The sequence below is a fragment of the Varanus komodoensis genome, unplaced genomic scaffold (genome assembly GCF_004798865.1).
Source record: "Varanus komodoensis strain SLA01 unplaced genomic scaffold, ASM479886v1 scaffold10, whole genome shotgun sequence".
NCBI lineage: Eukaryota > Metazoa > Chordata > Lepidosauria > Squamata > Varanidae > Varanus > Varanus komodoensis.
Window position 1 is genome coordinate 1,609,050 of NW_025335269.1, and position 14,041 is coordinate 1,623,090.

General features: G+C 40.0%; 1 protein-coding gene across 5 annotated transcripts in view; it reads left to right on the forward strand.

Moving 5' to 3' along the window:
* Positions 1-14,041, forward strand: part of TMEM245 (transmembrane protein 245) — an 86,525-nt gene that overhangs the window by 52,801 nt on the left and 19,683 nt on the right. For all 5 annotated transcript variants that reach the window (XM_044452376.1, XM_044452382.1, XM_044452388.1 and 2 more), the window contains one exon: positions 4,279-4,424. In XM_044452376.1, coding sequence (XP_044308311.1) covers positions 4,279-4,424 — 146 coding nt within the window. The remainder of the gene's footprint in view (positions 1-4,278; positions 4,425-14,041) is intronic.

A 14,041-nucleotide genomic window follows, 5' to 3' on the forward strand; every position in this document is an offset into this window, starting at 1 on the left:
TCATTTATTGTACTTCTAGTTATTTATCTATAGATGCTGGAGCTCTGGTCAGTTCTCTGAAATATTCATAGGAGCCAGGCTTTTGGGTGCTGAAAATCAAACTATATAGTGGATGCTTTATGGAAGCAGGGTGGGGGTGGAGTGTACATGACTGTAGCAGTTTCTGTAGTACCAGAAACTGCTTTGAACTCAGCCTTTTACAGTTTCTCTCCTTTGCAGGTCTCTGTTATAACAGGTGACTAGATCTGTGCTATGCAGAAAGTGCTAGAGCCACAGGCTTCCCAAGTGGTCATCCTGGTTGGAACCTGTAACCTGGTTTGCACATAATGCTAACCTTTGCTTTATTTAAACCATGGTTTCTTGCCCTACTCAGAGTCTGTGAGTTGTTTCTCTCCTTTGCACACTCCTTTTGTTTTGCCCAAACACATTTGTTATGCTGTAGCACTGGCATTTAGAACAGTTGTATTTTTTTTTTTTTTTTTACTTATCTTGCTTTCTGTTTATGTAGTTCTGGGTTTACACATAATGACAACCCATGGTTTAAACAATCCAGAGTTCACAATCCAACAGCAACCCATGAGTTCTCTTTAGGGGTTTTTGTAGTTAACAAATCATGTTTGTTAGTGCACCTGGGTTTGCGCATCACAACAAACCCAAAATTCAACAATGCTTTGGCTAGTGCTATGTGTGAATGAGGTCATCATCTCCTGGTTTTTGTCATCTGCTGTGCATTGCAGACAGTCCAGTTAGTCTTCACTCTGACATCACTGTGAAAGTAACGGAGAGCCTTGACACAATATTGGCCTGAAATAAAAGCTAACTTTTTCTTGCCTTTCTTATCCAAAGCCACCAAGTGTTCTTGTTTATACAACTAATGGCACACTACCCAATATTAGTACATGGCCTCAGAAGGTTAGCTATGAGGGAATGCATCCTTCAGAATGATAAAAAAGTTTCCAACCCCCAACCAAGATCAACTGAAAGATATCTTGCTTTGGGAAAGGGATAAATTGCAGCAAAGGAATTTTAAGTAACTTCAAGAAATGCAGCTGTTTAGTAATCTGTCTATCTAAAGGAAAGTGGGACCTGCATTTTCACTGGCACATTTGTGCACAAACTGTATTCTTCTGAGTCCTATCTATGCCACTGCAGTAGTGTTTGGTAGCTAAAACTACAGAGACAGGGTGAACTGCATAAATCCTTCTCAACCAGTAATTCTTCCATTTGAGCAATGACTGAGTGGGAGGGGCCTATATGCATGTGTCTTGCCCAGTAAACATTACTGTAGTGAGGTAGGAAGAAGCTATGGGAGAAGCTCCACCTAGATTGTTTTGTTAATGTCTAAAAGGCCCCTGAAAATATGAATGCATGCATGGTATTTATGCAGTTTATTGATATAATTCTGGAAATGCTAAGACCAAGTAGCACATTAAACTGGAGATTCCAAATCTTAAGCTAATGACACCCAGTGTATAAAATGGTTAGGGGTGGGAAGACAAAGAGTTCTATACCTCCAATTTCTCTCACTTGAGATGATAGAACTTTTTGTCATAGTCATATGTTTATAAGGTATTAATGACATATTTACTGTGTTCTGCCAATATGTGCATATTTACTAGCAGCCTTCTTTAATATCTGTCTATGACAGGATTTTCTTTGTAGAGTATAAGTACGTATTTTTGTGAGGAGAAACGTTATAGCAAAGTTGATTCTTCCTACATTCATAAGAGTAAATCCTCATCGGTTTACTCAGTAAATTACATTTTTGGCACCATGCTAGTTAGCTGAATTTTCCATGCACAAAGGTTATTTATGCATCTCATAATGATTTTCCATTTCAATTCACGCACAACTATGGTAGAAATGTTTAGAAAGTACTAATTCATAGCTTTAGCCATAATATTAAGATATTCTAAAGAATTTTAATTCAAAATATTTTGTTTTTGTGATGCTAATGAAGTAGTTTTAGTCATTCTTGTTTATTTCCTAAAGTATATTCACATGAAGACCTTTTAAGCACATTTTAGTATGTGATTTTAAATAAAAGCTTTTATTGGCAGGAGTAGAACAGTGTGTGTGTGTGTGTGTGTGTGTGTGTGTGTGTAGTATATTATGTATATGTTACTTAACAATGTTAGAGGTGATTTCTTTACATTTCAGCTTTGTGTTATGACAGCTGCTATACTTGTGAGCAATCTAATGACTGGAATAGAGCCCCAAGGCTTGTGATTACCTAGTTCTCAGATAGAGAGCTGGCTTATGTCAAGGGTACCTGCTTGGATATATTTTGAGGGTTTAAAAATAAAAAGACACAAGGACTGACCTTGCCTGAGAGCCTAGATTCATCGTAGGTTTTGCTGTATGAATTAAAAAGAAAAAAATTCATTTCAAATGCTTTGCTAAAAAATAAGGGCTTCCCACCACTGTTAGTTCCATTAGTTGAAAAAGGACTTTTAAAAGAATGAATAAAACATCTGCCCATTGGGTTGGACAATTTAAAAATAATAGACCTTTAGACAGATTGTGTACCTTTTTGCCTATATTACAAAATACAGACTAGTGACAATGGGTCCTTTTAAGTCTCTGTTGAAAGGCAGTATAGTGTAGTGGTTAGAGTGTTGGACTGGAATCTGGGAGATCTGGGTTTTAGTTTCATTTGGTCAGAAACCTATTGGATAACTTTGGGCCAGTTACTGTTTCTCAGCCTAACCTGCCTGACTGGTGACGGCAAGATTGAGAGGAGGAGGAGGAAAATTGTGTAAGCTGCCTGAGCTCCTTAAAAGAAACATTGTGGGATATAACTGTTAAATAAATAAATTGTATAGTATAAGTATTTCTTTTTTAATTAGAAATGTGAAATGTAAATCAAAACACCCCCTCCCCCCATGTGTGTGTAAAATGCATGTACTGAAATCTATCTTATAGTCTAGGGCCGTTGCAGTAAGCAAAGTATTAACTCTGATTACTGCTCTGTGCTTGCCTTAAAAATAAAAATTAAAAATAGGTATCTATTTGCAAGAGCAGGAACTTCTGCAAATGCATCATTCACTCACACCCCATTAATACCAATTGTGAGAGCAAAGAAATTGTGCCACAGTTTTAAAAAGTGTTCCTTTATACTGATGTTTCTGCAGAGCATCTTCAGTATATCATCTGACTAATATTTCCTTGGATAGCAAAGATTCATAAAAGAGTAAGAAAAAGTTTTGGAACCCTCTTGGCTAGATAAAGCAACTTGGTGACATTCCTTTTGTAAGATTTTAAAGATGGGGCAAGTAACCTTAAATTTTCCACCCACATTTGTCTAAGTGTGCTAAAACTTGTTATATATATATATATATATATATATATATATTCCTATGGTTTTATATTTCTCTGCTATTTTTTTATATTCCTATGTTTTTATATCTTTCTGTTAGCCAAAATTTGTCTTGGAAACCTATGACTTGTACCACAAAAAACTTACAATAGCCATTTTCCTGCCAAGGATGCTGCCTCCCAATTTCTGCATTTTTTGATCCATTCTTATTTTTTAAAATGTGTAAACTTACCACTTGCCACTAACTAAGAGAGGCATGGCTATACAATCACATATATTTCCTAATGGTAGCTTTTTGTAGAAATGTTGTTACGTTAAAATTCATTCACTGAAATTCAAAATTAGAGGTAATGGAAGCAGCACATAAAAGTGATGGATGTATCAGATTTATGCAGGAATTTATGTTGTTGTCAGTAGTTTAACCTACTCATCTTATGGATTCTGGACTTGATAAATTTTTATCTAATGAGACATGCTGAAAATCATCATGTGGAAAAGAAACAGATATAAATAAGAGGGAGAATGCACAAACTAAAAGCCCTCACATTGCCTCCATGCAACATGTGAACAGTGACCCTGTGATGGGCCCTTTACCAGCCCTGATACCCAGGGTACTCTTGCCTTTCTGACTTGTGGGGCTAGCTATGCCCAAGAGTCCCATTTAAAGCAGGGAAGACTTATGGGAAGAGCAAGGATACATTTCAGATTGATTGACTGATTTCATTTTATACCAGCCAAAAGGCTTTTCCCAAAAAAGATTTTGGAAACAGTTTCTCAATTAGTATTTTAATGTCTTATAAACAGGATTTGGATTGTATCTACTAAGCTAAATATCACTGTATTCCATTCTCAATTGTATATTAATGACTCAAAGCAGATTTGCACTGTTTTTGCACAATACTCTGTTTTTTGTTTAAAAGCAACAATGTGAATCTATTTTCTTTTTGCCTGTCTTTTAGGTGATTTTTCTGACCACATTGTTCTACCTTTTAAGTTCCAGTGATGAATACTATAAGCCAGTAAAGTGGGTGATCAACTTGACCCCTTTGTCACAGCCAGCCCCTTCTTCAAATATAGTTGGCCAGTCAGTGGAGGAGGCCATAAGGTACGCTATTTATTTCTTTCTAGTCATGGAAACCTTATAGAAAATATGAAGATTTTTGTATGGTTTCTGAAGAGTCGTGTTCTGTTAATGCATTTTAATGCCAGAGATAAAACAAAGCCCCTTTAGCACCTGCAGATAGGCCTTTAATTTTCAGAAGTTTTCCAGGCTGAAGAAACCCCAAGTCAGTCAATGTAGAATGGGGTGGTCCAACATGCAGCCCGCACGTTGCACATGGCCCCTGAGGTCTTGCTCTGCGGCTCTCTTGCCTCTCAGAGCTCCCCATTGCCCCCCCTCCCTGCCCAGTCTGGATCCCCAGTCATGATTATGGTGAACTCTGCTGAGGCCGTCAGCCCATCCTTCTCTCTTTCTGAGGCTCAGGAAGAGAGTGGTTGAGCTGATGACCTTGAAAGATCATACCAGCATGTCCCACGCCACTCCAGCTTATGAGTGCAGAGGTGCTCAGGAGCAAGCAGAACGTGCTGGAGAAAGGTCATCAGTTCAAGTACAAGAGGCTCAGTGAACCAATTCCAAGAAGAAAATAGGCAGTGAGGGGATTCACCTGGGAGGGTAGGTGGGTGGGGGAAACAGGGAAGAAAAGGGTGGCTACCCCAGAAGAGTGGTCATTGTGCTTGGGGCTGTGGTCGGAGAAGGAGCAGCCAGTGATCTCTGCAGAGTTCACAGACCCACAAAGCGTTCTTTCTCATTTGGTCCTAAAATCAATTAAATTAAATATATTGTATATATTAAATTAAATGAATATATTGCAAACACTTTAATTTATAATATGGAAATGTAATTCATTGTGCACCCCTCAAGTTCCATGTTGAAGTCTTCATGTGGCCCTCGAGGTACAAAAAGTTGGACCACCCTAGTGTGGAGGATCTGGACATACAACACTTAACTATGCGAGGGTAGAAGGTATCAGTCCCCCAGAGGTCTTGGACTGTTTGACTTTTGGAGGAGGGGAAAAAACATTTTAAGCCCTACCACCACTAAGGATTTTTTCTTAACTTTGCTTGTGTGCTGCTTACAACTGCACATATTTCAGTGATCCAAAGCTTTGCTGAAATTCCTGAATAAGTGGATCAGTGTCTTGTAATCTGCAGTAGTAGATTGTGAGGGGCTTGATGTTTGCCATGCAAAGTATCTTGTATAATACCGATATAGTGGATATCTGTTAAATGGAGGATTAAAACAAAAGAGAAGAGGAGGGAGGATTCAGAATATTAGGAAGGAAAAGCAAAGGAGTAATCATGTACGGTGGTACCTTGGCTCATGAATTCCTCAGTTCATGACCAAATCAGGGCAGAACAGAAATTTTATAAAGATTTTGCCGCAGGTCGCGAACATTGCATCGGGTAACGATCGTGAGCGCACCCCATCTTCCCCCCAGTGTGCCACGATTGCGCCAGTCTCCCCCAGCGTGCCCACGATTGCACCTGTCTCCACCCCAGTGCACCCACAATCACACCCATCTCCCCACAGCACTCCCATGATCGTGCCCGTCTCCTCCCCGAGCGCACCTGTCTCGCCCCCAGCATGTCCGTGATCACGATCGTGCCCGTCTCCCCCCCATGATTATGCCCGTCTATGGCCGCGATCGCAGTCGCGCTTGTGCAGGGATGACGGGCGTGATCGCGGTCATGCTGGTGGGGGGAGATGGTGGAGTTCGTGCTCAGGGTGGTGGGGGAGATGGCTGCGATCTTTGTTTGCCACTTTGCTTCAAATTTTTGTGATTAAAAAAAAAAAAAGTTATAGAACAGATTAACCTTATTTACACTGATCCTTATGGGGAAATTTGACGTGGCTCACAACCAATTTGAGTCACGACCAGAGTCCTGTAAAAGATTAAGTTTGTGAACCAAGGTATCACTGTATTAGGATAGTAATATGTATCAGAGAGAAAGAGTGGAATTAAATGAGACTGTCAGTTACTTTGAAAGATATCCTAAAAAACTTGGCAAACATATTTGGGATTTATAGTCCATACTTTTCCAAGAGCTTGGTAGGTATAGAGCACTTTAGACTTGTTCATATAATCATGGAGGGAGGAAATAAGCTCTCTGCCCCCAAGCCTTACAATATAAAATAAACTTAAAATAAAAGGGGAGAAACTGTAATATCAGCTCCCTTGAGTTACCTAACCAACTTCCTTAATAATTAGTTGATTCCTTCATTTCTTTGCCTGCATGCCATACCCTTATATGCTTAGTTTTCATCAACTCCAAAACATCTTTTTAAAAAAGATCATTCTTCCGAAACATCCAGCTCTCACTTTTTACTCAAGTCAATTGTAACTATTTATTTATTTATTTAAAGTATTTATATGCCGTCCTGTCGCAAAAGCCTCAGGACAGCTCACATAGATAATACAATAAAAAATAACATAGATAAAATTATTGATCCACACTGGCTGCAATAAAAAGATATAAGGCATGATATTAAAACTTATTAAAATATAAGTTTAATATTTTAAACTAATAAATGTTTGCATAAGATCTTGTCTACTGCTGGAAATCCATTTATATTCCAAATACTTGCCTTCTCTCCCCATTCAGTGTTTTATTTAGCATCTGTTCACCAATCTATAATTTTACTTTACAAACTTCTGTCTTGGAACACTTTATTTCTGTGGTACCCAACAGCCAGTGCTCTCTGAGCTATTTCTGTTTAGAGAGATAATGTCTTGTAAATCTAACAAATTAATTCCAAGTAGTATTTCATGTTGAAGCATGTCCTTTTCTACTCTGAACAGGGGAAAATAATTTGTGAACAATACTACCAGGTGAATGAAAGAATATATGTCTGCTTGCTGTGTTAAGGCGTATCTAAAATATTCCTTTTATAATCTAATGACCAGTTTATTTAGTGCTGATAAATACAATTAGTCAAAAGCTAATGGCAGTGTCTACAGAGTGGATCTATTGAAATCTTTGGAATGTAGGTTAATCATAACTAACTTAAGTCTGATTGACTCACTTAAATTTCATGGATTTCAGCAGTTTTGCTTAAGTGTGGATCCAGCACAATATTTTTAGTACTTTTCTTTATTATTATATAAAGGATGGCATACAAAAGCTTTCAATAAATAAATAAATAAATTTTATGTATGAGTATTGATCTTCAGTTTCCAGATCTATAAGGCAATAGATCAAGTGTTGATCTGCTTGTGCTGACATAATAGCAGTTTTTCAAACAGTCATCTTTTGCTGACTTTAGGGAATTAATCGTTCTAGTGCTCCTTATGGAATAAAATTGCAAACTGCAGTGCAGAGGCTAACTCAGAGTTAACAATTGTATTAGAGTTTCGTTGGGCTATTTTCTGAAATCTGAAATATTGCTTCCATGTTTGCAATATTTTTAACTACCTGAGTCAGAAAGATTTGTAGGTTCAGTCCTAACACATGAGAACAATCTGAAATTCAAGCAAATTGGAAGCGTGTGTGTGTGAGAGAAAGGCCTCATCTCTAGCTATTGTGCATTTATACTTATTTGTTTGTATTCAGGCAAATTAAAATATAAAATGGTTCCTTTCATGGCTAGACCAGAGGTTGGTTGCCTGAATGGCAGGGTTTCAGTGATATGTTCATCTGGGTCATAGAGATGAAATACTTTCATGCATGTTGATATAAAATAGGAAGCATGCAAGACTGTAGGACCAGCATGTCTCTGCATGTGCCTCAGGCAATGAAAAGCTTGCCTACTCATCCCAGTTCATCTTATTCACTCTATGGGCTAGTGGAATATGAGAAAATTGCTTGCTTAATGCCAGAAGAAAGACTGAGTGTGTTTGTTTTGTAAATAAGATTATGAGTAGGCTTTTGAAATAGGCACCATAGTCTCCTTACTATTCAAGCAAGGGTACTGAAGACATTGCCTTATGTTGGAGGACCCAAAAGAAGCTAAATTTGTGTCCAGATTTGCTAACCATCTCTAGAAAGTTCAAGACTCATGTATCTGCTGCGTAATACTAGAGAGAGAGGGTGGGATGGGGTGGGGGAGATAGAACGAGAACTGAAATGAGGTGTACTAGTACAAAATACTGAGAGTTTGGAATGAATTGATGGAGCACCAGACAGGTTACTGGCTGTTGATTAAAGTATTCAGGCATAAACCCTTAACTGTGATTGTTCTAGTGATAGCCACTCATCTTAGTTGCTTCCTTGTATAAATGAAGTAGCCTTGATAGTGTTTTTCTTAAAGCTAACCGGGAAGCACCTAACCTGTCTTGTTTTCTACACAACTGAAGCAGAGATCATTGAATTTATGTATCTTTCAGTTGCATGCACACCTTTTGCCTGAACCATTGTCTTCCCCCTAAGTGGCATGTTCTTCTCTTCCTGAATGCACCAGACCCTTCTTCCCTGAAGCTCCCATTCTGCTTGCTCTGGTGGGGATATTGCACATTACTAAGTTGCATGTTGTCACGGCCTCAGTGCAATTTAGTGTGTGTGATATTTTCACATGAGTGCATGCCTACAGGTATGGCTGTGGCTTAAAGTTACTGCAAGTTACTTTTCTTTATGAGGATGCATTAGTTCTGAAATAGGCTGCACTTATATCAGCATTTTTGTCTTGAAACTTGTTAGCTAGTGTTCAAAATTTCAGAGTAGTTTTCTGTCTGAGAAAATTTTATTGCTTGATTCATTTTCTTCATCCATCAGATAAACAATTATCTCAGTGGGCAGAGTTACCTTTGAGTAATTCTTTAATGAACTGTTTCCAAAACACTTTTGTAGATTCATTTCCCTAACACCAAGTTGTTTATTTGCTAAGGAATGTTTGATGAAATCTGGTAACTTGATTACCAAATCTATTATGATTATCAGGCCCCTGTGGTTATTGAATAAACATTGAAAAATGATGATGGAACTTATATAGCACTGTGATCTCCACAGAAAACAATTTGCCTTCTAGCAAAATCATATCTTAAACAATTAATATGCAAAGGAAAACAACAGTGACCACTTGACTGAAATGTTAACATCATTTAACAGGTTAAATGACACTGAAATTCCACATGCCATTGGATGTTCTTTCTGTCCCCAGACAATGACACTCTAATAATAGGACCTGCAGTGTTCTCACATTGTTTATACTGCATCTTGAATGTACCCATATTCATCTGTTAAACCAAAAAGTGAAGGAATGATTATTCAAAATTCATGCTTTTAGTTCCTTTCCCAGCTTTGTAAAATAATGATAGAATATGTGAATATATCTTAGTGCTAATAATGTAGTCCTCCAAGGCTAATCTCTCATCAGTATCTAATCTAAAAAAATTAATAAAACTTTCCTGAATTTTATGAAACTTGTATTTCAAATAACAGCACTGCAGTTGTTTAGGTTAAAAATGTAACTGTCCGTAACATTCTGAACGGGGGATTATGGGGATCCAGTTGAGAGTGAAAAGAAAAGGAAAGTGAGAATTGTCTAGGTGCTGTTTCCACCCACTGTGTATAAGTGGTTTTGTGCTTCTTTAGGAGGGGGAGGCTGTGTGCCATGGCCAGCATGGGAAGATCCAGCTGCAAGAGTGGAGGGAGGATATGCTGACTGGGAGCTAGGGCTCTGACTTTCCCTATGGCTATCAAGACAGTGTCTAATGGCAATAAGATTGTACCCTAAAGTGATAAAACCTGTTTCTGGGCTGTGCTGCTTCAGTGTGCAGTTGAGCACATACATGATGGGTGCTTCTTCAGGCACAGATTCCCATTATACAGAAAGCTGTCATGTCAGGGAGAAGAGATTGTCTGCACAGAGGAGTTTGCAGTCATATGAGTCTCTACATGCAGTCTATACAGGTTTAGCACCTGAGTGAGAACTAGGCCATAGTTAAGACAGCTTCTCTAAAGTGACACTATGCTTAAATGACAGTGAACTACATCTATAAGTGTAATTCATAGAATCATAGAATAGTTGAGTTAGAAGGAACCAGAAAGCCATTGGGTCCAACCCTGTGCTCAACACAGGATGACAGGTTAAACCATTCCTCTCAGATGACTGTCCAGCTGCATCTTCAGTGCCTTTAGTGTGGGAGAACCCACAGCCACCCTAGGCAATTTGTTCCATTGTTGTCCTGCTCTTCCTCATGTTCAGCCAGAACTTGAGCCCATTATTCCATGTCCTGCACTCTGGGATGACCAAGAAGAGATCCTGTCCTTTCTTTGTTGTGGTCTCTGTGCACCACGCATGAGTGCTGCTCCTGCACAGTGCCTATATTTGGGAAGATTCTCTCAGCATTAATCATTTTGGCCTCAGCATTAATCATTTTGATTAATCAATCACCCTTCCTTCTCCCCACTATAAATGGGCTCTCTCACCAGTCTACTTTTGACTGCCGTTGGCTGTGCCTCAGGCTTCTCTTGCTGTTCCTTTTACTCACAAATACTTCTTCTCAATAACTCTTTGAATTTTTCCTTGCAAGTCTTTCTACTTAAACTCTCTATCCTCTAGGCCCCTTTATCCAATTTCTACTTTCCTCCTTCCCGCTTTCCCTTCGAAACTATCCCCTCACAAAATCCAAATCTTGCCTGACATCCTTGACTGCCTTTGATCTTTTCCTCTTCTTGATGGCGCAGTGAGCTACTTTTAGAAAGTACACTGAGTGTGGGGCAAAAATGCCTTCCATGGATACCCACTCACTATGTCTACTCTGCCTTGGCAAAGGCCATTGAGTAGACAAATGTGCCCATTGCTAAGCTTTTATAAAGCAGGCATGCAAAAATTGGATAGCCGACTGAAAAAAGAGCTCTGGGACAGAGTACTGGTGGCAATGAGGAAAGTCTCGGCAGGAAAATCAACCAGACCTTCTACTCCTCAGGGAGATGCCTCAGATCACACCCCCAAATCAACTGAAGGAGCCAAAAAAAAACCTCAAGATCGACAGCAATAGCTGCTGATATGTCTCAAGCTCCTAAAAAATGGAAGGAGAAAACAAAACATGTTGAGATGAAAATGGTTTGCAAAGAGAAGCACTCTGATAAGGATAAGCCAGAGAAGAAGGAACAGTGCTTCCACTTGGAACACCATTCCTCCCACTTGACTGAGCTGATATCAGTACCGACAGTTCCATCCATACCGATGGGAAGTCCTGAGTGCCAGCTATCAATACTCCTTTTTCCAAGACCATAATTAAGATTCCTCACATGTGGCCACTGCTCCCGACTTCGATCTTGGAAAGAGAAATAGGGGATTCACCTACCTGGTTCTGAACATTCTCCAAGTCAACCATATGAGCCCCGTCAAGTATGGCTAAAGGACCACAGGTTCAGCAACCACCGACACCATATCCCTTTGGTCTACCAACAGCTGACACTTTACCTGCTTCGACTCAACAGTCAGGACCCAAGGCAGCTTCAGGGCTCCCTCTGCTGGCCAAGGGCCGGCGGAGCAGCTCTAGTAGTTGCAGGATTCTATCCTCTGTCCACTACAGCTTCCAGGGCTCCATGAGTTGGAAAGCTTATATAGCCCTGGGGAAGAACTATATAAGAACCAGCTCTTCCCCTCAGAAGCTGCCTTGGCAACAAAAGTCTCCTCTTGTTGGCGAAGCCCTTCCTGGTCTGTTAGACCTGGAACATCTGCTCCAGCGTTCTGCCTGCACCCTGCTTGTATTCCTCTGTCCTGCCTGCACCTCTTCCCTTCCTGATTGGTCTTCCTCGGTTCTCCGACCTTTGGCTCACCCTGGACTACACTACCCATCTCTACGGACTTGGTTTGTGTATTGACTTTTGGCTTGACCTTGGACTGTGCATTGGACTTGTCTCGCCCTGTCTGCCTTGGTCGTGGTGCTGTTACCCTGCTAGTCAGCCACCCTTGCCCCAGATGCTGACACTGACACTCTATACATGCTCCCCAACCGGACATCCCTAGCTCTGAGCCACACCGATACTGGATGATGCCTCTCCCTCCATACCCTTATTATGCTCCTGAGTATGGCCAGGACTATATGTCACGGTACCATTATTCACTGGTCCAAAGACCACAGAGAAGGCATCTATCTATGCCTTCTATCTATCTGTGCTTCATCTACTTCTCGGGCTGCTGAGACCAATCCTCCTTCACAACATGATTCACTGGCATGTTCTTCATCCTCTAATGTGCCATATGATTCAGACTTGGTATCGACCATTGATACCAAAGAAACCACTTTGACATCTCCAGACAACATCATCTCAACCCAAGGTCCCTGATGGCCAGGTGAATCTACACTTTTCTGAGTAGATTGTACATATGGCAACATCTCCAGCAAAGCATGGCATCTGATAAGGACGCTATGATGTCATACGTACTGAGGATGCAGTTCCAGTAGCCCTACTGTTTGTACCAACACTTCAAGAGGCCATATCAACCACATCCAACATCACACCAACTGGAAAGCATGTGAGGGAACAGGATATACCATTCCTTCTCCATCACCCTTGACCAAACTCCAGGGTTGCCAATCTCAAGTACACTCCATCCTGAGAGACCGCGAGGATTTTTGTATTGACATGCTGTCTTGCCAAATTTATTCTGCCGTTGGCCTCGGGCTGCGTATATTAAATTATGAAGCAATGATGAGCTTCGGTCAATTCTTCCTATGGCAGAAGATGAAATTCCTGGCATCATTCCCACCAGATCAACAGAGGGACCTGGCAAGAATTTTATCAATGAAGCCATGCAGCTATCAAAGCAACAGTTAGCAATGATGAGACACCATGTTGATTTCGACTCCCAGACAGTGGTCTGTGGTCCGTGCTGATGCTCTCTGCTGCCACACCTGGCTGAAAACTGCCTATTTACTACAAGAGATGAGAGTCTGTGTAGCTGCCACTTTGTCCACTAAGTGTTTCCTGTTGGTTAGAATCAAGGCAAGGATAGCTGTTCCTCTTGTTCCTTTCTCAACTTTCTGTTGGAAGAAGATGTCAGAATACATGTCAAAAATCTTTTGGAGGGGCCATGTTTGGCAGAATTTATCCCCCAGCAAATAAAGTCCTCCATACTACCTGAAACACTGGCAGTTTGCTTTTCAGAAGTTTCATCCTTTACTGAGTTGTTGATAATAGACTCCAACCTCTGTATTCCTTTTATTCCTTGCTGCATTTATATTAATCCACATGGTCTCGATGGGGCTACTAAGCTCATCCTCCTGTATTTCTGATATGTATACTATATAATTATGGTGGAGCCACCATAATCATTACTGTTACATGGTGCTTTGGGTGATAACTATTTCCATTCTTTTAACCAAAGCACATAAGCATTCGTGCATTGCCAAAACACCTTTCCCAAATTCTGTATCTGAGGGGGCTCAAGAGCATATACACTGATACAGTAGAAATATAACTTTCTGAAGAAACATTGAGACATTTTCAGCATGTAAGTATTCTTTCAACATTTTGTTGAAGAATGCTCCTTAAAATGTAAAATTTTTAGCCTATGCTGTTTTTTACGCTGTACTTAACTCTGCTATCCAGCCTGTCCTTTTTCTTTTCCAAAAAGGCCTGGAGGGAATTTTTTTTTAATTGCCTTGCATCATTAACTTTTTCCAGTAATTTCAGAAGTAAGACTAATTCCAAGTAATGACTGATGCCTTCAAGACAGGATTTGCACCAGCTCAAATATGATATTCTTTTTAA